Source organism: Cupressus sempervirens, chromosome 9, assembly GCF_028749045.1.
Source record: "Cupressus sempervirens isolate cs-2001-9-10 chromosome 9, ASM2874904v1, whole genome shotgun sequence".
Taxonomy (NCBI): Eukaryota; Viridiplantae; Streptophyta; class Pinopsida; order Cupressales; family Cupressaceae; genus Cupressus; species Cupressus sempervirens.
Window position 1 is genome coordinate 540,268,703 of NC_143126.1, and position 25,800 is coordinate 540,294,502.

The 25,800-nt window shown below is 35.8% G+C and overlaps 1 protein-coding gene across 4 annotated transcripts in view; it reads left to right on the plus strand.

Annotated features, from left to right (window-relative positions):
- LOC149539754 (phosphoenolpyruvate phosphatase-like) overlaps positions 1 to 25,800 on the plus strand; it is a 357,723-nt gene that overhangs the window by 175,213 nt on the left and 156,710 nt on the right. For all 4 annotated transcript variants that reach the window (XM_089800958.1, XM_089800960.1, XM_089800959.1 and 1 more), the window contains one exon: positions 7,765 to 7,903. In XM_089800958.1, coding sequence (XP_089657084.1) covers positions 7,765 to 7,903 — 139 coding nt within the window. The remainder of the gene's footprint in view (positions 1 to 7,764; positions 7,904 to 25,800) is intronic.

Consider the following 25,800-nt stretch of genomic DNA (forward strand, 5'->3'; position numbering starts at 1 on the left):
GGCCTCCTATGAACCGTCTCGAGTATGCTGTCCACACTATGAGAGAAAGCTGAACCAAACGAACGCCCCTCAAGATCACCAACGCTCAATGTACTTACATCTGAGTACACCTCCACACTCTGAACGAAAGCATTAGACTCATCCTCATCTAACTCCGAAGAAGCTGTGCTGAAACTATCTTATCATCACAATCTCCAGCTCCCTTGTCCTCTCAGAGTCCAGATTCTGACAAATATCATCAAGGGTCACTGACAAAGTAACTCCCTCAACTGACAAGGTAGCCTTGGTTGAAACAAACTCCTGCCACTCAAACTCTACGTCATCCTCATTCATCTTTAGCTAGTTCCTCAAACTGTGTAAACCATGCGGAATATCTCTAGCTTCATCCTTGAAGTCCTCCTGAAGTATTGTGTGCCCAACATCTTCCTCCAGGCTGGTTTGATTTTTGTCCTCCCTAGATTCGGCTATATGCTGGTTACCAACTGCTGCAAACTCCTTGTAGAGGTTTCTAGATACCTCACTTGTAGAGACCTCTTGTTTCTCTTTCTCTTTGTTTTGTGATGTAGTCCTCTTAAACATGGAAACCATCAATTCGTTCATCCTTTTTTGACTTTCATCAAACCTTTTCAAATTTTGTTTAAGCTTCTTCATATCCTTGTCCCACTGCTTCTGGGTACTTGAAGTAAACATGATTAACTAACTGATTCAATGTCTAGTCTACCCAACAGGATGGCAGGTGAATAGCTTTGATACCACTGTAATGTCCCTGCTCAAATCTGATTTAAAACTTCTAATATTTGGCCTTGGTAATTTTGTCAAACACTTCTCATACAAGGGTCATATGACTGATATAGTATTTCAGTTTGCTTTAATGACTTTTTTTTCAATTTGCATCAATGATAATCTTTTGCTAGAAGACTCAAAATTGACTACACAATGACCTAACATGAATGTGCAACTCATTTTGACAATATTCAATGCATATATATACTAAAAATTACTTTCAATATGCTGTTACAGAAAATAGTAATTATGACAAACACTTTGGATGCAACCTATGATGGCATTAATGCACTTATAGCCAAGTGGCATTAATACAAACAATTGATATGCAGGATTATAACATTATTTACGCCAAAAAGAGAACCTACAGCCAATTGACATTTTGTCAAACAATTGGCATGCAAACTAATAAGTTGATCATGAATGATAAATACATATTTAATTACACTATATCAGACCAACAACTTATGTCTCCTTTATTGCACATAAAATGTGAACTATAATGTTAGTATGAAATGACCAAGACTCTTGGCTTACATCTGCAAGAATAATGCTTAAATCTGTTACAAACTTTCACCTACAACCTTACCTTCTAATATGCATCTAAATGATAAGAAAAATGCATGAAATATCCAAAGGAACCTGATTGTAGATGGCTGTAATAATTTTCACCAATGCTTTCTTTCCGCGTTGCTATTTCAGATCTGCTTTTTCGCTTTGCTTTTTCGGATTGCTTTTTCGGACTGCTTTTTCGGATTGCTTTTTTGGATCTATTTTTTCGTCAATGTAGCACAAATAGAAGATTGAAGTATCTTCCTCCCAACTACAATAATTCAAGTGATATTTCACACCCTCAAAATTGCTATCAATAGGAAGTTTTCGTTTCCTATGACAAAGAAGTAATCTGCAGAAACCCTAGGCTCCACAAAGTGAAACAACAATAACAACAACATCAAATCTGCCCTGCTAAGAATGAGGCCCAGGATGCCTATTTATTCTTTTTCTCCACTTTCTCCATAAACTTCTAGAACATTATTTTATTTATTGACTTTATAAAATATTTTATAATTCAAGTCACTTTATTAAATTAATTAAATATAAAGCTACCTTTTAATATTTGTTTATTTGATAACTTTATAAATAATTAACTTAATACCACTTATTTATTTAATTAAAATAATTAATTAGTCATCCTCATAAAATATTCATTATTTTGGACAACTTAATTAATTAAATTAATTAAATCAAATTACCTCCAAAAAAAGGGACATGACATTCTGATTATATTATGACCATTAATATCATTCCTAATAGATGGTGCCAAGTACTAATATTGTTAACGTCTCCTACAGTTGGGTTGTTTGATATTCCCCAAGTCTCCACCCAAAGCATTTTTTGTATTATTTCTTGATACTCTTACCCATGTTTAGATTGATTCTCTCTTCGTCTTTTATTTGCTGAGTGGAAACACTTTCCAATTGTGATTGTTAACTCCTCTTCCCTCGGTGGATATCTCCATTTTCGTTCTCTAGAGGTGGAATGTGTTGTGGCACAGCTAGCATTGTCTTCGAGTTATAATTAGCGTTCCATTTGTCTTCCATTGAGAACTCTCAATATGACTTCTGTTATGGTCGTTCAATAGAAAGTATCTATAGTTGTTGAGTATGGGTTTGCACCTTGAGATAAGTACCTTGAGTTATTCGCTTACCAATAAACGTGTTTACAAATTAAATTTTGGCTCATGATATATATAAGTTCTTCAACTCTATATGCATCAACTTCTATTGTGCCGAATCCACATTCTCCATCGCTAAGTTGGATTCTTGTGTATCTTTTCTTATCTTGGTGACCTCTACATATCTCATGCCCCAATCATATTTATGACTGGATAACTACGTTGGTCTTTATTGACTATATATATCCTCTCATAGTAATGTTTGATTACATATTGTACAATAATACATTCTCATGTTGGATTTGAATATTTTTCTATTACCACATCTTGCCTTGCTTATTTTTCGTTCTTCTTATTTCCTATCTTCCTTCCCCTATTATTGTTGGATAGGGTTCCCAATTCAATGAACCCTAGTCTATTCCGTCTTCTTCTGCATTTACCTCTCCATCTATCGTTATTCAGTTCCAAAATATATCTCCTTCCTACTTGATAATAGCCCCCCTTCCTATTCTGTATAATCTTCCCCTCTAATATATAAGTCTAGGCTAAAAGTTGTGACTATTCATAAGTCTACATTTAGCATATTGGGTTTTGTTAAAATGTTTGGTTAGTATATTTTCACTATAATATATATTTAAGATATGCTAATAAGATTTATTACTAAATGTATATGTTAGTCATTATATTACATACTGATATGTTTAGAATAATCAGATTATAATAATAATAGATTTATTGTTATGAATAATATATTTATTTAGGAGTTCTTCTATATTGTTTTACTAATACAATTAGTTATATTATATTATATTATTTTCATAGTACCATTATATATCAATTGATATAATATTATATTATATCAATTTGATAAATATATTTAATAATAAATTATAATATTTTTATTTATTTATTATTATTTTAATTGGTATTATTTATTAAGTTCAACTTTAGAAATGGGGGACATTACACCTCTAGAGGCCCTTTTTGTTGCCAAAATGTAACTTCACTCAAGAAGCTTCACCACACAACATTAATTAGAAGTTTCCATTAGATTCTTTCACTTGACTTGGCTTAACTAATTAATAAATGACTCTTAACAATGATAACTCAACTCTCAACTTAGGTGAAATTATAAAGTTAAATTTAGTGTTACACCAATACGGGGGTACTTCGGGACGGTGGGGCAAGTTTCTGGGATGCGGGGAAAATGGGCCTCATTTTTGGGATGGCGGAGTGAGTTTTCAAGATGCAGGGAAAATGGGCCTCATTTTCGAGACGGCGAGGGGACGGCGAGGGGATAATGGCAAGGGGAGGACGGGCCGAGGGGTATTCTATAGTATACATATAGAACTTGAAATGCTAGTTATGATATGATGTTTTAGTAGTTAAATAAAACATACCAAATTAAAATACTTGAACGTAGCAAAATTGCAACATGAATTAGAACCATTGACATTCAACATAGTAATCTACTACATACCCAATAGTAACATTCAAAAATTGAAATTCAGATAGAAATTCAAGTACACATCCTAGCGGTGGCATGGTTGTGGAATGGCGGAGGTGGGGGTGCTTGGGTAGGCAAGTACCTAGTGTGGGGACGTCTCGAGAATGGGTACTTCAAGGTTTGGGAGGGGGGTGCAAGTCTCCAGATTACACTGGTTAAATTATAACTTTATAATAAGTCATTTAATAAATTAATAATAATTTGGCCACTAAAAATATATTCTCCCAAAATACTCATCATTTAAATATGTCGTTTGAAATAAGAATCATACCTATTATTTCTCCATGTGACCAAATGTAGTTTCCAAAAATAGAAAGTGTCCATCTCAATCAACACCCAACTTACCACAAATAGTAAGTACACAAAATTAAGACCAAACGAAGTCCAATTCGAGCAAAACGAAGATCAAGCTATAGCTTACTAAATTGTGGAGGAGACAAGATCCTCCCAAGCCAAGCCACTGCCTCCAAAGACCCTCTATCCACAATAATTAGCCTATGAGGATCACAATAATAGGCTAATCCCTGAAACTCCAATGTTGGAAAAAATGGGGACATTACAAAAACATATGCAATGTAGATAGTCACAAGAAGATTTGATGGTCATCTAAGATTTTTGTTGGAGGGAATGAAAGATGCTTGCAATATAAAGTTTTGTGGCTAGATAAATAATAGCTTTGGTTCAAACTTTGATTTGATAGTTGGTGCAATTGGTTTATGACATTATGGGACGTTATGCTCTTTGGAGTGCATGTTATTAGATTATCAATAGATCAATGATTGATATTTCTTTTTAATATTATTCAATGGTATGGATAGAATTAATTTGATGATGGAGATTTATCCTATGGTTGACTTGATCTTGCAAGAGAGGATTGACTTGAGGTGCTCAATTGATGGTTAATTCTATAGCCTACGGGTTTGATTCTTTGGTGTTTTTCATGTATAAGGAAACATTAGTCATTAGATCGATTTTAAATAAATGGATGAAACTAAATCTCGAGCTTAACGTATGAAAAAGTATTATTTTAATGAAGTTTCCCCATTGTTTTAAAAATAATGTAAGCCAAAATACTGTGCTCATGATATCATGTTAACTAAATTCTTGAACTATCTATTATGGAATGATTCCTTCTCACACTTACTTGGGGGTTAAGTTCTTAGGTCCCTACTTCATCCTAAGACCTGTCATCCTACCATGCATTGATATAGGGGGTATGGTTCTTTGGCCCTTCTTGAGAGACAATGCTTCAGAAATCACTTCCAAGACACCATGACCAAGATGATCCTCATGGATTCTTTGATCAAACCTGATTTTTATGACTTTGATGTTTGGCTGGCCTTCATTATTAGAGTTTGATTGTATTTCTATTGAGCAGATTTAGATGGTTCTTCTCTGATGCATCATTAGGTGCAAGCAGTCTATTTCGCATAATATTATTCTTGCAGAGTTTGGGTCTCACCCCTTTAGATTTGGGCCCATCTTTGATCTTGTTTGACACTTTCATTGCCTTTGTGGTTTTTTTTATTCTATTGAGACCTTCCATAGGTACACCTACCTCGCATAGTGCTCCTGAGTCTACTATTGCCTTTGTTTCTTTGGGTTAGGGTTGTGGTTGGTTTGTTGAGGCTTTGACCCTTCTTGGGTCGGTAGTGATTGAGATGGATTTTCTTCCTTGCTTCCAATATTTTCTTGATGCCCCTCACCACTTCCTCCCATCCAAACAAGAGTTAAACAAGTGTATCAAAATAGACATATACAAGCAGTTTATCCACATTATTTTGGGTTAACCCACTTGGGGGTATTCGTCTTAAGAGTACATCTTATGTTGAGCACTTTTTAGAGCTGAAGGACAGACTCATTGTCTGCTCTTTTGACTTGTCCACCGGTGATTGCATTCTTTCTACATCCCTTTTGGTTCCTTTAGAGTAGACTCTCTTCGGCTCCACATTGAGACAAATCAACAACTCAATAGAGAGAACATGATTTGCCAGTTATGCAACATTTTTGGGGGGGGCTGAAACAGAGGAGCGCTTCATATTCTTGTGTCCTATCTACTCTGAGATCTAAGGGAGATTCTACTGCCTGTTTAGGGGTGTTCTGTCTCTCTCCACTTTTTTCAGGTTCATAAATTTAGAAGTGTCTTGCACTTCATCTTCAAGAAGCATTTATGCTTTGGGGCTACTCACTTTAGCATCAACACTTTGCTACTTCACAGTCTTATTAGTTTATTACTTCCTTCCTTAGGGTTTAGTTAGATTGGAGTACCAAGCATTAGCTTGGTCCCTCCTCTAGTCATTCTAGATCCGTCAGGTCCCAAAGGGGTTCTTTCCAACAACAATTCTCTTGCTCTTCCAGAATGCTTTAGTTGTTGTTCAGGCTCATTGCTAGCTCTTCGACTTATCTTTCTATCTTGGATTCTTCTTTTTTGTACCAATTTTGCAGTGGGGTTTTAGGGTCTTCCTATGAGGCCTCCTCCCCCCTCTTTCTTGTTGTTGATTGTTTGTTCCTATTGTTGTTTTTGTTCTTTCTTCAGGAATTGTTTGGTGTTGCTGTTGGGGGATAGGCCTTGTTTTGTGTTTGATAGTCACTTGGACCCTCTTTGTGGTTAGTTGTTGGACATTAATATATTTATGTTATCTTTTCTTTAAAAGATCATCATAGCTATACAAGTTGGTACAACCTTTTGTCAAACATTTTTGTGAATATTGCACCCTGCTATTAACTTGAAAATTATTTGCATGCATTATTATGCTTTTAAGATGAATGCATTAGTACAACTTTTAAATTGGTATTAACTCTCTTATTAATGACTAAAAAGTATCTTGTCAATCTATTATTTTTGTAACTTGTCTAGTCTGTACAAAATCCCATGGTCATTGTCTTCCGTCGCAAATCTTTCTAAAATTTCTCATTGTAAAATTAAACCATGATCTAAGAACTCAAACAAGTAGTGTCTTTGATTAACAACATTTTGACTAATTTACCTTAAATATTGCTGTCAAAAAGATAATGAATGAAAGTGGATTTTTTGGATAGATGTCCTCCTAAGTGACATAGGAAAAGATCTTAACTTTCTTTGGTAGATTAGATTCAACAAATTCAAAGAAATCATCAGATTGCTAAGTTTTGTAGATGATGTGCGTTAACTTGGCATAGAATGAACATTTTGATCAGTGAAGTAATACTTAGCTATTCCATAGAATATAACTTTGTTCCCCACAGCCACAATATGGGTTCTAGTCCCTGCTTATGACTTCTCTCTCTCTCTCTCTCTCTCTCTCTCTCTCTCTCTCTCTCTCTCTCTATATATATATATATATATATATTATATTTTGAACCAAAAAATTGAATTTAGTGCCATGTTTTGCATCTTGGCAGCTCTATGTGGAACTAACTTCGCTTATTTTATATAAGAATAACCGTTATGTTTAGTACAATTTCTTTTTGTTCCTGGAGGTTAAATTGGTATATGGAACATGGTTAACTACCTACACATTAGCTTTGTCCATTTCTTCAAATGTAGGTCCCATGAGTTTGAGTTCTGACAGTAATAATGGAGATATTGGATTGGCCATCCACAAATACATTTAGTGCTTTTTCTAAGTATTTTAGTTATTTTGATGTGATTGCTTAAATGGATCTAGTTACAATTTTTTGTAACTGTTGGATATGCCACTATTTTTTTCTTGCTTCCATGATTTTTTGCTACTTTTTCTGTATAACTATGATGCTAAATATTTGTAACATAGTTTTATTTCTAAATATTGTATATCTTTGCAATGTTACTTTCATGCAGGGAGAAATTGTTGCTTTTAAACCTTTTCTGCATCGATACTATGTACCTTTCAAAGCATCTAGCAGTACTTCTCCTCTTTGGTATGCAATAAAACGGGCATCTGCACATATTATTGTTTTGTCTAGTTACTCTCCATATGGTAAGAGGATGTTTACTATTATGTTTCAAATTCCTGCTATATGAGTTCTAATTTTGAGCTCTCTAATTTATGCGTAGGATGCTTAAATGAATTCTGATAAGCCACTAGTAGGTCATGGTGTATGTGAATCTTAAGTGACATCTATATGAAAACTATATCATTTGTTATTTACTTTGGCTTTAAAATCAATCATGGGGATGATATTTAAACATAGGTGAATCATTTTATGTCTTCTTGCATCTTTTTTCTTTCTATGAAAATGGAATTACAACCTTGATCAGGCCTACACTTCATCATCTATATCCAAAGTCTTTAAAGGAAGTTCCTTTGTGAATCTGATAGAAAATTGTAATTTGTAAATAGCACTTCATTAAAGAATCAATTTGAAAGGATAAGTTCTAAATGATCCTACTTTGTATTAAACAATGAAAGCTTTTCATCTGAATGTACACATCCAAGGTTTCCAAACAATAGACAACGTATGAATTTATAAAATGTTATACTCACTTCTAGCGGATAAATTGATATTTTGATTGGTAAATTTGGCATTGAATTTGTATTGAATTATTTACTTTGTTGCTTGAGTAGACTAATAGACCAAGTTGACCTTGGTTGATAATTGAAAAATATAGGCATCTTGTTTTTACCTCAGTAAGTTTCTTGGAGGCATATTGTACGATTGACATTGCATAGTGCCCACTACAAATAATTGCAAACACAATAGGTTACTGCACTTCTTTATCCAGTGCCAACACATGAACGATTCACTCAAGGTTGTACAGTGCCCACTGCAAATAATTGCAAACATAATAGGTTACTGCACTTCTTTATCCAGTGCCAACACATTAACGACTCACTCAAGGCTGCATCTTAATCTGGAATCTGAAAATTAATTGGTTAACATGTAATTAGGAAAATTTCTTGCACATGAATCAGTCTTCCTTGATCCTTCAAGGATATGGACAATTGGAAGGGTTGGGACCCCAACAATGTATTGCATAGTCATACATGTCAAGGTGACTGTTCGTTGGTAGTGAACATCGGGAGATCTCTTACCACCTTACTGATAGCCATTCATCTTCTTAAAGACATGCAAGACTCAGGGCTGAACCTATCATCTGCATGGCAACCACCTACTACCTGCTACACCAAGGTATAAACTCTAAGAAGATAGACCCGGCCCTAAATTTCTAATGACAAGCTTGCATATATGCTCACTTGAATATGAAACATAAATATTTCACCCAATTTTTTTGTAATGATCTCCTCATATGTGTGTGGTAACCATTTTGACAGTGTGGAGAATGTGATAACTATGGCAGTTATGGATGAGTTTCTATGATTTCATATCTAATTATTTGATTGAGTTTGATATAGAAATGTTAATATTGTGGATAATGATCTTCTTTCTATTATTTGAGGCATGCTATTTTATTCTTGATATTGTAGTGTAACAAAATGGCTATGCAGTCTCATCCAAGAGAGAGAATCATTGGGAAGAAGAGTCTAGCCATCTGGGGTGACTTGGGTGAGAATATACACACAAGCATGTAGTATTTCACTTTCTGAATTGCATTTTGCATTAAAAGGCATAATTTAAAAGTTAATTACATATTTAGTTGTTATCAAAATTAAAAGGGAACTAAATTATTACTAAAGATGTGTTTATAAAAAAGTGAGTAATCTTTAATGAAAAAATAAAATTATGATATATAATTACAACGATAAAAATAAATATAGTAACATAATATTTTAAATAATCTCACCTATTAAATATATTCTAAAGCTTCTTGGGATACGAAGGAAACAATGGGACTCAAAGCTGAAAGGAAAATATAAAATTATTTATTACACCTTGATTTATGTTGGGACGGAAGGTTGAAAAGGGACCTTAAATTATTTTATAAGTACCTGTAAAAGGTATGTGGGACCTTAGGCTTCTTAGACTGTTATTAAGCTTATTGCTAAATTGTTTTTAGATTAGATTGTGTTAGCGGTTTTTCACATCAAATCACTAACACAATGTAATCTAACAATTTAGCAATGAATAAATGGATGGTGGAAACTTGATATTGTTATTATTAGTCTGCCTTCCTTTAAAAGAGGAAATGGGGCCAGGAGCCAAGTTAATACCTATCTCAAGAAATTTTCCACTTGTGGAGGAAAAGAAGTATTCTAAGGAAATGCAGTTGTAAACTGGGAAGAGATCTCCCTATTCCCATGGAAAGAGATGGCTTATAGTATAATAACAAGTAAGAAAAAGGACTATAGGAAATATATTGGAGAAGGGAGGAGACGACGAGGAGAGAGAAGGGGGGTGGGAGCAGCTAGAAGGAAAGGAAATCTCTGCGTTCTTTATTTGCAGGTGTATTAATATGGTTTATATCTTCAAACAATTGAATTTTTTTCTATTTAAGGCTGGCCAGATTTGGCTGTTGAAATTGAGAATTAGTAATAAAAAGTAAAACATTATATGCACCTAGTCTTGCAAAAACTGATTACTGAGTGAATCTTGTTATATCAAATGTTTCATGTAGTTTGTTATTGATTTAAACCAACAGGTTGTGATACAGTTTCAGAACTATTAAAAGACCATTTTAAAATTGAAAGTTAGCTCCCAGTTACATAGAGAATCTATACATGCCTAAAATGAAATATGTCAATTGCTATGGTAGGATGCTTGCAATAATATTGATAAACTATATTTATTATTGAACCATAGCTAACAGGAGGGTTGTAAGGCTCTTTTGAAGAAATCAAAAGAAATTTAGAGGCCATAATGCAAAATGTAGTTACAACTGAACCATGTCTGTTGCTGAATTTCCTCTTGGAAAAGGTTGGATTTTTCTCTTAATAGTTTGAGATTATTTGATTAAGGTTAAATTTGATTGTTGCGAGTTATACAACACTACAGGAAAGTGTATTAAATTATGGGCTTTCACACAATTGTAGTGGCAATTTTCAGCAGTCATGCTCAACCTATCATCAAGTTGTAATTCTTTGGTTCATAAGCAACTTTAAAGTTCTACAGTCCGAACTGTAAAAATACCAGCTTATTAATAAGAAAGAATAAATGAATCAACCTGAGCTCATTTCCATTTGATGTTTCCTATGGTTATTTAAACATATTCAGTACCTTGCCTGAATCTATACAATCGTCTATAGCCTTGCCTTTTGAACTTTTATGACCAGCAACCTTGTACAACTATGTTGCCTGCAATATTTTAAATATGATATTTAACCCCAGAAGTTGTTAAATTTCCAGAAATATTAGATGGAAAGCACAATTGAGTGTATTCTCATTCAATTGTTAATTGGAAATATCATTACAGTTCAATAAAAACAGTAACTTTTGGCATGATTGATTATAACACAGAAACTAAGATAAAAAAATTATAGGTTAAATCCTTAACATGAATGGTTGAAATGTTAACTCTAGGAACAAATATAGTGTTATACAATATGTGTAAAGGTGCAAAGTGACTACTAGGTTGGTCTTGAGAGAACAAATAAATGAAATTGATTCTTTGGCCAAAGTAGTTAATTCAAATAATTAGACAAAGAGTTGTTTGAGTTAACTTAGTGTCACTTTTTGAGTTGAGGACATTCACATAGATATCTGTACTTGGAGCATTAATAGGTTTCATGTTTCAGTCAGTCCATGTATGCACAATTTTTACACATGTTTGCCATGGAATGGTAGACTTCTCTTGATGGGTTGGAATCCCTTCATAGAGTAGCATGGGGAAGCCCATGAATTTTTGGGAGGGTGGAAATCGTTGTAGTGACTCTCTCTCTCTCTCTCTCTCTCTCTCACACACACACACACACACACACACACACACACACACACACACACAGTTAATGGATAATGGTGTTACAAGCTATGATTTCTATTGCACCTAAAAATTGACCTATTAATGCCCAATACAATCACCAGACTCATAGAACACATGAGGCCATTAAGCCATGTCACGAATCCCGAAGGGGAATGTTGGCAATTAGTCCAATAATCCCCCTCTTAGAGTTACTTGAGGAAATTCAAACCTATGACCAAGTTCTCATATGTCATGTCCCCATTTTGGAGGTAATTTGATTTAATTAATTTAATGAAGTTGTCCAAAATAATGAATATTTTATAAGGATGACTAATTAATTATTTTAATTAAATAAATAAGTAGTATTAAGTTAATTATTTATAAAGTTATCAAATAAATAAATATTAAAAGATAACTTTATATTTAATTAATTTAATAATAGTTACTTGAATTATAAAATATTTTATGAAGTCACGTAATAGATATAATGTTCTAGAAGCTTTTAGAGAAAGTGGAGAAAAAGAATATATAGGCATGGAGGGCTCATTGTCTATCATCCAAGTTTATTTTCTCTATTGTGTCTACTTGAGCATTTGTGGAGCTTGAAGGCCTGCATAATCATTGGGAATGATACCTCCCAAGTGATTGCATAACTGAGGGGGTGAAAGAGCCTCTGAAGGGTTGCCCTTTGGAAGTGGCACTCAGCTATTTCAAGTTAAGCTTAATTTGTATATTCAAACTTACTTGAGGGTTTGAGTTTTTGGTTGCAAGAAAAGAAAAAGCAGATCCGAAAAAACAAGATCTGAACAAACAAAACAAAAATGTAGATCTGAAAAACCAAAGCGAAAAGGCAACATTGGTAAGAATTATTACAGCCATCTACAATCAGGTTCCTTTGGATATTTCATGCATTTTTCTTATCATTTAGATGCATATTAAAAGGAAAGACTGTAGGTGAAAGTTTGTACCAGATTTAAGCATTATTCTTGCAGATGTAAGCTAGAGTCTTGGCCATTTCATACTACCATTGTAGTTGACATTATATGTGCAATAAAGGAGACATAAGTTGCTAGTCTGATATAGTTGTAATTGAATATGTATTTATCATTCATGATCAACTTATTAGTTTGCATGCCAATTGTCAATTGGTTGTAGGTTCTCTTTTTGGCATAAATAATGTTATAATTTTGCATACCAAGTGTTTGTATTAATGCCACTTGGATATAAGTGCATTAACACCATCATAGGTTGCATCCAAAGTGTTTGTCATAATTACTATTTGCTGTAGCAGCATATTGCAAGTAGTTTTAGTTACATATATGCATTGATTATTGTAAAAAATAAGTTGTACATTCATGTTAAGTCATTGTTTAGTCAATTTTGAGTCTTCCTACAAAAGATTCTCATTGATGCAAATTGAAGAAAGAGTCATTAAAGAAAACTGAAATACTATATCAGTCATATGACCCTTGTATGTGAAGTGTTTGACAAAATTTCTTAGTTCAGCATTAGAGGTTTTTAGTGGCCTATTGGTAGGGGTCATTACAGTGGTATCAGAGCGGTTTCCTGCTAGCGTGACAAGGTTTATGCAGCCACCATTCGATTTAGTTAACAAGAGCAAAAACAAAAGGGCTCTATTTACACAAGGAACAAGCACAGCTGAGAACATGGCTGAAAGACATTCTAAAAGCCCACCCAGAATTATGAGAGATGATGAGGCTTTACAGCATCAGGATAGGCTTCTACAGTCAATAGAGGCAAGTACACAGGCAATGATGGCTATGATGCAACATTTGATTGGGGAAAACAGGAAGGATGATAGGAGCATAGCAGGATCACAACATGGGCAAAGGACACGGACTGGGACAGTTGATAGACCCACACATCTTACATTCAAGGAAGAAACTCCAGCACTCACACTTGATGCTATGGTAATAGATATTGCAGTTGAACTCCGACAAGCGAGGAATGAGTGGAATTCATTACCAGCATATGTACAGGACAGATGGACATTTGACAGGTACCTGAACTACAAAGCTGCCATGTAGAAGCAGGCAGATAAACACAGTGAGTTGCAACAAGTCACCAACAAGTTGACTGGATTTCTATTTGGCAGATCTTCTCACAGGGCAGATGACGCAATTACTAGGAACTTGCATGAGGAGTTCGAGAATTTAGCTTACAGCCAGGCTGAGGTCTCAGATTCTACTCCACCATAGGAGGAAGTGGTGAAGGATATTACATAGATTGATAGTAATTGTCAACTTGATACTCAAGTGGAGACAGTTGTATATAGGTCGCCAGAGGGTGATATCACAGGTACTTAGGATGGTTTGGTTATGATAGGCAGTAACTATAGCATAGAGGGTTCAAATGATGATTTTGAGGATGTTGTGCACGATGGTGAGATACCTGGTAGAGATGAGCAGACATTGAGTATTCATAACTTTGCTGAGAGGGAGTACCAGGCACATTTGGATGCTTCGTCACATGAGGTTGAGGTTGGTAGTACTTCACATGATTTGTCTAGCCAGCTGAAGATGAGCGAAGATAGTATTGTGACTTCATTATCTCATAATGAAAGGATGCAGAATATGATAGAGGATCAAATCTAGGTGATTAAGTTATAGGGCAGACATAAGGGAGTTTAGGCAGAGTCTTCTTGTGTTGACTTACAGGCGATTAGAGAAGGAATGGGAACGATGAAGTTGAGTTATTTACATCTTCTATTAGATCGTGACCATCTTCTTAGCCTTGTTGGAGACTATTCAGATGCCTTGAGGAGGAAGAAGGAGGAAGTTGACAGGCTTTCTTGCAAGCCTGAGGACACTTGAGCTTCTTTGGTGAATACTCCATTGGCATTACAGGACTTGGAGAGACATGGGGATGAGCATGGTGTGGAGTTGAGTTTAGTTTCATCTTGCTCACTTGATACTTAGCTTTCTACGACAAGGGATCATATGTTGTTGTTGATAATGTTGTGAGTTCGTCTTGCATTCACATCTAGGATACAGGGATAGTGTCAGACAGGTATGTGGAGTTAGTTGGTATTAGTCATATTACTCAGGTGAGGAGTTTGCTTGAGTTACCAGCTGATTCTAGTTTACGGATATGGACTCGAGATTGTTATATTGGCATTTGGGATTTAGTTGACTGGAGATCTTTATCACTTTTTGGTAGCAGTGATTGTTTGGGTGTTATCATGGATTTGATTAGCAGATTGCACGGTATTGTTCTTTCTTGTGCCAACAGCTTGTTCGATGTTGGTATTAGTTTTAATACATCGGTGTTGGGCTTTGTTCATATATCCAGTAGACCATTCTTGCTGGAATGTGTTGATGATCTTTCATATTTGGCAGTATGTACAGATGAGTCCCAGGATCATACAAGCATTGATGACATCCATGAGGATGCAGTGGGCAGTCTTGAGGACTTAGTTTCCTCAGCAATTTCTTTTGGTACAAAGGAGTTGGATAGCGGTGCTATAGTTTTTGATACTCTGTATGTTGATATGAGCTTTGGAGTTGATTCGCAGGATATGGATGGTAATACTATAGAGACCAGTAACTTTGAGGATACTCCTTTGGATAGTGTGTCAGAGGAGGATTGTAGGAGACAGTCTAGCCAGTGCCATCATGTGTTTAGTTAGCTGAGAGTTAGTGAGCGAGACATTTCTATCGCTTGCCAGCATTTTGATGTTGCTCGTCAGTTGTTAGCAGTTTATGGATGGGGTTCTCCTACTAGTGATGAGCAGGGAGTCATTTATCTTTCTTTGACAGAGATCCACTCTTTATGGGAGGCTATCTGGATTTTGAGACAGAATTATATGCAGTTGGTAGCCAACAAAGATTATCTTATGGAGTGGGGCAGTACATCATATGAGGCATTGTTGGTCAAGGAAGATGAGGTGAGTGAGCTTACTCAGCAGCTTGTGGTGACTTCTGAGATTCTTGAGAGTACACAGTTGGCTCTCGAGGAGTTACAGTTTCATTTGGCTGAGGTGACCATGGAGTTAGAGCGACTGTAGTCTTTATTGGATTCCATACAGTCATAGGGTTTGATGTCTGGCGATTTGAGTATGTCCATGGTCGAGATTGTTAGAGGCAGTGGAGATGGGGATGCATCCATCCTTAATACTAGCATTGGCATATCGGGTTCTCTTTCACAGGGTTCAAGTTCAATTGAATTGGGTGTTGTAGCAGATTGTTGTGGTATGCCTGACATGGTAGTGGTCTCTACTATTGATGGCATGGAGACTAGTAATGTTGCATCAGAGATCATGTGTGATGTTGGTGAGCCGGCAGTTGGCATGGTTCCTGCTAGTGATACTACTCCATTGGCGGTGTCTTCGGAGGTAGTAGTTAGTTCGGGCTTGGTTAGTGATCGGTTGCAGTTAGTTTCATCTGGATTGCAGTCTGAGCCACTGATTGGGATTGGTGCATTCTATCGGCATTACACTGTGAGGTATGCTCATCAATTTACCTTTGATGACCATGTTGATGAGATGATGATATGGAGATGTACTTTGGTTCCTAGTGCTTGTCATCAGTTATGGGATGGTTTGACGCCACAGGATGAGAGTTGCGATGGGCATGACATGGCGATAGGTTCTGCGGTTGACAGCTTGATAGTACATGACTTAAAGTAGGAGTTTGGGAGTGATGCTTCAGCGGTTGTTATTGATTCTACTCCTTTGGCTATGTCATCTCCTGACTTAGCTGGTGATCAGTTGCAGTGGGTTGCATCACCTGTGTATGGCGAGCTGTCGCCTGAGGCTGGTTCTTTTAATTAGCATTATACTGTAGGGTATGTTCATCAGTTTGCATTTGATCCATGTGTTGAGGAGTTGATGGCGAGCCGACTTGGTTTGGGTTCTATTTCTTGTTGTTTCTCTTGTGATGTATACTCACCATCGGCGGTACATGGGAGTTATGGTTATGAGACAGTGGCTGATGATTTGCAGAGTTGTGCTGATTGTCGTAGGTGTATAGTATGTGGATTCTTCGTACTTGGTGCAGTTTTATTCGGGAGTGTTCACCATTGTGACATAGTTGGATGGTACATCCCGCATAGGTCAGTGGGATGCGTTGATGGTATTTACTGTGTAGGCAATTTGGGATGTCCACTCTACTTGGGTTCTGATATTTTGGGAGTTTGTGTCTCGTGGGTTCCTGACTATGGTAGTAGTGGATTTGAAGTTCAGTTGAGCAGTGATTCATGCTTCATTCATGGATTCTTCTTGGTTATATTGCAGAGGATATTGCAGGAGCCTGTGTTGATTGATAGCAGTACAGTTCATGACTACATTTGGGATCCAAGTGGATTGATTGGTTTATTGTTCAGCCATTGCTTGGGGACAAGCAATTTCAGAAAGGGTGGATTGTCATGTCCCCATTTTGGAGGTAATTTGATTTAATTAATTTAATTAATTAAGTTGTTCAAAATAATGAATATTTTATGAGGATGACTAATTAATTATTTTAATTAAATAAATAAGTGGTATTAAGTTAATTATTTATAAAGTTATCAAATAAATAAATATTAAAAGATAACTTTATATTTAATTAATTTAATAATAGTGACTTGAATTATAAAATATTTAATGAAGTCAATAGATAAAATAAAATAATGCTCTAGAAATTTCTGGAGAAAGTGGAGAAAAAGAATATATAGGCATGGAGGGTTGATTGTCTATCATCCATGTTTATTTTCTCTATTGTGTCTACTTGAGCATTTGTGGAGCTTGAAGGCTTGCAAGTATTTAGCTTAATCATTTGGAACGATACCTCTCAAGTGATTGCATAACTGAGGGGGTGAAAGAGCCTCTGAAGGGTTGCCCTTTGGAAGTGGCACTCAGCCATTTCAAGTTGAGCTTAATTCGTATATTCAAACTTACTTGAGGGTTTGAGTTTTTGGTTGCAAGAGAAAAAAAGTAGATCTGAAAAAGCAAATTTGAAAAAGCAGTCCGAAAAAGCAGATCCAAAAAAGCAGTCTGAAAAAGCAAGATCCGAAAAAACAAAACGAAAAAGCAGATCCGAAAAAGAAAAGCGAAAAAGAAGGTCCGAAAAAGCAAAGCGAAAAGACAGCATTGGTAAAAATTATTACAACCATCTACAATTAGGTTCCTTTGGATATTTCATGCATTTTTCTTATCATTTAGATGCATATTAGAAGGCAAGGTTGTAGGTGAAAGTTTGTAACAGATTTAAGCATTCTTCTTGCGGATGTAAGCCAAGAGTCTTGGCCATTTCATACTAGCATTGTAGTTGATATTATATGTGCAATAAAGGAGACATAAGTTGCTGGTCTGATATAGTTGTAATTGAATATGTATGCCAATTGTTTGACAAAATGTCAATTGGCTGTAGGTTCTCTTTTTGGCATAAATAATGTTATAATTTTGCATACCAAGTGTTTGTATTAATGCGACTTGGCTATAAGTGCATTAATGCTATCATAGGTTGCATCCAAAGTGTTTGTCATAATTATTATTTTCTGTAGCAGCATATTGCAAGTAGTTTTAGTTAAATATATGGATTGAATATTGTCAAAAATAAGTTGCACATTCATGTTAGGTCATTGTTTAGTCAATTTTGAGTCTTTCTGCAAAAGATTCTCATTGATGCAAATTGAAGAAAGATTCATTAAAACAAACTAAAATACAAAAATCAGTCATGACCCTTGTTTGTGAAGTGTTTGACAAAATTTCTCAATTCCACATTAGAGGTTTTTAGTGGCCTATTGGTAGGGGTCATTACATGATACCACTTGTTACAAGCTAGGGTGGTTGTTGCACCAAAGGATCAATCCTATGGCGGTTAAGCCATGTTACAAATTCTGAAGGGGAATGATGGCGGTTAGTCCAACAAATGGGTTGAAGAGGTTTGGCTTTGATTACTATTTAAAATTTGAATCACTAATTCAAAAGTAGTTGACATTTATTTCAATTTATGTTTATGCTCTTAATGATATGCATGATTTAGTTGCTATTTGTAATGTCCCCTTTTTAGCATTCATAGGATGATGTTGTCGTTAGCCTATTTCCCCACGGTCCCGTTGACTAACCAAGACATTAATGGGACTTAGAGGCCATTTGGCCTAGATAGTTTCAGTTGCATGTTTTTTTGAGGGGTTTTGAGGCAACTTTGGGCATACTTACTATTTATAGTAAGTCATCTTGGGCATGGGCGGACCATCCAGTGGCAACGATATGTCGATGATAATTGTTTAAAATCGACAAGAAGACTTGTTTATCACTGATAAGATTTGTTATGCATTGATAAAGCTATTTTATAAAGTTAAATTTAAATATTTAACTTTATTAATGCATAGACTATAGTTTGTGGAAAATATTTAAATTAAAAGTCCCCTTTATTTTATAACACATTGGAGACATAAGTTACATAAAGGGAGTTATGTTTTATCCCACATTGAGAAAACGAAAGATGGAGCCCTTGTGAGAACACTATAAAAGAAATGGAAGAGCTTCTTTTAAGTAGGCTTGCAAATATCAAAAAAATTGGAAATTTTTTTGGAGATTGTCTCAACAGTTTGAAGGACAAAATCCCTTCAAGCTGGAAATCTTGACGCTATTGAAAGATATGGTCTTGAGATTCAACAGGGTAGCAGTCTGAAAAAGTAGATACGAAAAAGCAGTCCGAAAAAGCGGAACTGAAAAAGCAGGCCAAAAAAGTAGTCCGAAAAAGCGGAACCGAAAAAGCAGGCCGAAAAAGCAGTTCGAAAAAGCAAATCGGAAAACCAAAGCAGAAGGGCTGCATTGAAGAAAATTATTATAGCCATCTACAACCAGGTTCCTTTATTAGTATTGTTTTTTTAGGGTGTTATAAGTTTCAGTTGTAAGTGTGCATTATACCAGCATTATCATTTTGTAATCCATGTAAATGCCAAAAGTCTTGGCCATATTTCCTGAGCATTGTATTAGTAATTTCATTGCAAATTTAGAAGATAATAGTTGCTGGTGTCATTTAAGCAATTCAATATCATTATTTATCAGCTAGTTAGTTTGCACACCAACTGTTTGTAAAAATGTCAGTTGGCTGTAGGTGTTCATTTCTCATGTTTAGATCATATATATGCACTGAATATTGTCAAAATTAGTAGCACACTCATGTTAGGCCATTGTGTAGTCCATTTGGAGTCTTCTAGCACAAGATTCTCATTGATGCAAATTGAAAAAGAGTCATTTAAAGCCAGCTGAAATACTATATCAGTCATACGTCCCTTGCATGTGAATTGTTTGATGAAATTCCTTGAGCTTTCATCAGCATTTTTTGAGAGCAGATTTGAGGAGGGTCATTACAGTGGTATCAGAGCTTACTTGCAAAGTGTTTGATGAAATGTCAAATAACTGAAGTATAAAGATTTTTGGTGTTTGAAGAAGTTATAACCTATTGGGGTTATTACACTATCATAGAATGTTCATATGCTGAACTCTGGATGTCTATACACTGAATGCATTGCCATGGGAATAAGAACTTATGTTAAATTCCATATATAAAATCCATCTGATGGAAAATTCTACTTATAGTTATTACTTTATATTGTATAATGATATTTTTTGTTGTTGAAGAAATAGCTTCGTTCAGATAAATTGCATGACAATATAATCTATGTTGATCTGCACATAACATACACGCATACATAGCAATATAACTTAGCCTATATTAATACAAACACATATATATTAGAATACAGATCAATTATTTTGTCATCCACTAAATCTGCAATTTTGTCCAAGTATATAATCAATTTGTTTATATAAATTTATTCCTTGATATTTCATGTTCATATATTGATCGAGTGATGATCATGATCGGCTTGTTTGCATATATGTAATCAGATCGAAGTCTGATTAAATTCCCTTGGAGATTGGCGACTTTTTGTAGAGTTTGATTGAGTTCAAACTAATCATAATTGACATCGATTGTCAATCAGCTAGTTTGTATAAACAAATTGCTGTTAGGGAAGAGACATGTCTTGAGTAGACATGTCTCATCTTTGAGAAGACACATCCACCCAAAACATAGTCTATTCAAACCATATATATGCTCATACTTGACTGGGCAAGAGAGCATCGAAATTCATCAATGCTCTGCCATCACCTTTAGTTTTGAAATTATACCTTGACATTCAGTATTTATAAATATTGAATATATATCACATACAATTGAAACATATCAAGACTATCATATTCTTATCAGAATTTGGAGACAATAAATCAGAGATTAGAATTCATTCAAATCTGATATACATTTTATTTACTTTAACATGGTATCAGAGCAAAGCCTGGGAATTAAAAAGCTAAAGATTATTTCAAGGCAAAGAATTGATGGTTTGTGTTCTCGGTTCTCCTATTGGGAAATTTAGGCAGAGAAATATTTTTGATCAAAACCGCAATGGGGGTTGGCAAATCCACAGCAGAACAATAAGATTGTGCAAGTTGCATACCTGTTTCAGTAGTTTAAACCAGACTCATTAACATCTCAACAACCCAGACTCAGCGACCTTGCAACTATATTCCCGAACTTCACAATTAAATACAGTGAATTCCATCTAAATGTGTGGCAGTCAAACATATATTCCAAACACTTAATAAGGTGACTCTGCTATGTGGCAGTCATAATAGCAGTCTAGAGGAGGCAAATACTTTGTTAAGAAGTCAGACTTGACCTATTACGACAACAAGTGAGGATTGCATGGCATCGATTTCATTCCTGGAATCAGTTTTTGGGAAAATCAACATACAGTCTACCTTTCATATCGGTGGAGTTTATATTAAACAACAATATAATCATATTTATATTGGTATCAATATTGAATAGTGAGATACGATATTAGATATCAATCTTAGATCAGTATTGATACAAAATAATTCAGAGATATTCTTGTGAGACAAAATTGCTTATAATATAGAACTGTATATAGAAAACTTTAAGTGTAAATAACAAGCATCAGAAGCGATCAATATTATAAGATGATCAAATTCATATTATCATAGATACAACAATATAAGGAGTTCCATACAACAAGTTGATCGATCTTGCAAGCAGACAAGAAGATTGATAATATCAGTAAACAGATATTATAAAGAAGATTGATATTTATAAGGTTGATACTAGCAAATTGATATAAGTTATTAAAGCATATTCAATTTGATATTAAGCTTATTGAGTAGGATTATATCAGACATTGCTACTTATCAATATCGTATTATGTCAGCCCATATATTGATTTATAGGAAATCAATAATAAGATTAAACCAGTTGGATTAGCATTACAAAATCATACATAGATCCGAGATTACAATTAAAACATATATACAATCTGATGTTCTTGGTCCATTGTATGAACCACAGCAAGTGTGGAATGTTCCCATGTTTATCGAGCTTCAACCAAGCACTCTATGCAAAGCCATCAAGAGTGTGATGAAAGTTCTTACTATCTGGTTTACAAAACAACAGAGGCTCAGGATCAGGACTGGAGATTACTTTGCTTGTGCTTCAACATAGCAAAGTTATGGAGCATCAAGCTATGATTCAGAAAAACTGTGCAACCTTAATCAATCATTTTTGGATGGTGGCTGACTTCTGAACATAGATTTGCAAATTACACTAGGAGGGGCTATATAACTACTCATTAGTCAATTTAAGTGATTTGACAATTGCTTTGACATCAGTATAAGCATGGAACGAATTCCACTTAAATTGTATTAAATATTGAACAATCTGGAAGTACTTATTTATATGAGAATGCTTGAGAACACTGCTGCAAAGTAATGTCTTTTGCATGTAGGATTTTAATCCAAATTGGACAATGATTGTAATACAAAAAAGCTCAGAAACATTAAATTTGTCATTAGAAGTTATGAAGATTATACAACCAACATCAAGAGATAGTTAAGAGACATTCATCCTGCATTTGAATGTATCTATTGGCAGTAGGCACCATTGATATGGTTACCAATCTATCTCTAGCTCTGGAGCCTCACACTTGTCATTTGGGGTCCTGAATCAATGAGTTGTGAGAATACCATCTATTCTAATAGGTGGGTAGGCATGGGAAGGGGTGGGCGCTTGATCAATCAATCACAATCTGCTACTTCTATTACTATCACAATCTGCATGCCAATTGGCTCACCATGAATATGGTGCCAAACTCTCTTATCTCTCTTTTTTCACGTGGTTCGCTCTAACCACTTGACTGATAATGGGAGGGACATCCTTAATTCCAGTCAACTTGTCTGTCTCAAAGGCTACTCTATCTATTACTCCTAAGGTTGTTCTTGGAAGGGCTACTCTATTCACTACTCAACCTAACGGGAAAGGGAAATTGAAACCCAACCAAATCCGTATAGATAGTAGGCACAGTGAAAGTACCCAACCGGAAGGCCCTACTATTCTATGGAAAAGGCCCCAAATGAATAAAATAGTGGTGGCTGCACTATCTACAATGTGGCAAGAATCTGGGCAGAGATCATATAGTTGATAGAAGTTGCTATCACATGCTTTGTATTATTGCTGTGTTGATATTTACAGAGGACCATCATGATGTGTTGTCAAGTTCCAAATCCTTCTTTTCTTTTCTTTTGCCTTCTATTGAGCACATAATAGGGGAATCACTAATTATCTAGTCGAAGTTGGATAGAATGGGATTTCAAGGATTATGATACTGATTGGAATGTCAAGAAATGTCATAATAGGTGCCTACCTGTATGCATCCATCAGAGATGGTAGGATTTTTCTTAACTTTTGTGGAGAGTTGAAGCCACATCCTAAAGAGTTTAAGCGTTATAAAGTGTGACTACTTCATGTGGAAGTTGCACAATACCAAAGGATATGAGTTTCCTATAAGGCTCTGGTGAATTTTCCAAACATATGATACTGTTATCACATCTTCCACTCCTTGTATGATATCCTTAATTTGGATGGTCAAATAGACCCTTATATTAGTATATAGAATATTGGATAATTCATGGAAGTTAGTGAATTAGAGGATTGGCACCCAAAGAATGCTTTCTGGACACAATCTCAGAGGTTACAGATTCACAAGAAACTTTAGACATAGATCATGATGCGTGGGTGAGAGAAACTCTCTGTAGCAGTAGTAGAGAATGATGGTTCATTTGTCATGAATCATTGGAGAAAATTCAGACCCAATTACATTCTTGGAGCAAGATATGCTTTCATAAGAAATGGGATAGCTAGAGAACTTGCTTCAATTGACTTCCGAGGAACTTGTTAATATTGGTTCAAAGGGAGTGGACTATGTTGCTACCACCTAAGCCATAATTGATGGATACTCTTTGAGCTTGGGATTCCTCTTATCAGTGAACAACTAGAGGATCTGCTATAATTGACTATCAAGGATTGTATTGATTAAAAGGTTGAAGATCATGTCTAAATGACTTCTCTATTGACAAGGAAACTATAGTAATCGAGAAGTAGATATAAAATACATGGTTGTGACATTCTGGGTGCTTTGTTTGGAACCAACAAGATAGAAAAGAAAAGAATCTTACTATAGTCTTGTGACCCAACTCTAGACTAGCTCTATGATGTGCCAACATAAGAGATAAGTATTTCATACCCTTGAATAATGTTCAATAGTTCATGCTATGACATTGGGATGACAAACCTTGTATGCTTCTATGATTAACATTTCCCTTCGAGATAGTTTAGTTTAATTAACTATGTGGAATGTCTTCAAGATGGATCAAGAAGCACAAGAAATTGCCTTCAAGGGAAAGAAAATTTAATACTTCAAGTTATGTAGTTGAATTGAAGATAGACATCAGATTCAGAGGGAATCTATTAGAGGAACCCTTGGATGAGAAGGTCAAGAAGTTGATGCATGTACTTGGAGCTTTAGACAGAAGCCACATTATCGTGAATGGTTGGTGTCACCAAGCTTGGGATAAACCCAAAGCTTATTACATTCACTCATGTTACTATGGAATTAGACAAGTACATTTGTGTCGTCGGTAGAAATTGCGTATCGGCCGACGGGTCCCTTCGGCAAGGAAATTGTGTATCGGCCGACGGGTCCCTTCGAGGAAGTATTGTTATGTAGCCGACGGGTAAAACAGTTTGTAACGGGTATAATGTACTTGGCCGACGGATACCTTCGGGAAGGTTCGTCGGAAAGTATTTATAACCCCTTCGGGAAGCATTGTATTTATCTTATTGTTATCATATCATATGAGAAAAGCATAATGTACTGTTGGCATATGCGAATAATAATAGAAGTTCTGCTATTTGCTGTTCGGTGTTCGTATCGATTTCCTGTGTGCGTTGCTTAATTAATCCATACGGTAAACATTTGGCGCCATTGCCCGATGGATCTGGCACGCAGGTAGGCGGAGATGAATTAAATGTCGAATCAGTTGAACAAAGACAAGAGTAAGCTAAAGGAAAAAGATGACATATGCATTGCGCAGGAAAATTTAATTTTGGTTCAGCAGATAGAGCATCGAAGGAGGTTGCAGAAGATTTCCGACGGACGCAAGAGTGCGGAAGGATTGTTGAAGGAGACTCGACAACGGCTTGATTTGGTGGAAGAAGCGAGGGAGGAGTTTCTGAACCTACATACGCCACGGGAAGAGAATCCTGACGGAAGCAGATCGACTCGCACGGCTCGGAGTGCAGAAGGAGCACGAGCGTGGAGTGACCTCTTCATCCGAGATATACTTCCGGAACGGACAGCTACGGTTGACAAACCCTCTTCTTCACCAAACAGCGTGGAAGCAGAAAATTGCGCGGGTGTTGAAAACAGCGCGGAAGCAAAAAATAGCGTGGGTGTGCAAAACAGTGCGGGTGTCCAGAACAGCGCGGGTGCACAGAACAGCGCGGGTGTCTAGAACAGCGCGAGTGTTCAGAACAGCGCGGGTGCTCAAAACAGTGCGGTAGTGCAAAACAGCGCAGGTACACAACAAAACCCTCGACATACAGTAATAATGGCAGGTCCGAAGGAAAAATTGCCTAAATTTGATGGTGATGAAGCAGCTGATCCCATTCGACATTGTAAAACATGTGAAACGATCTGGAGGGCGAATGGCATAAC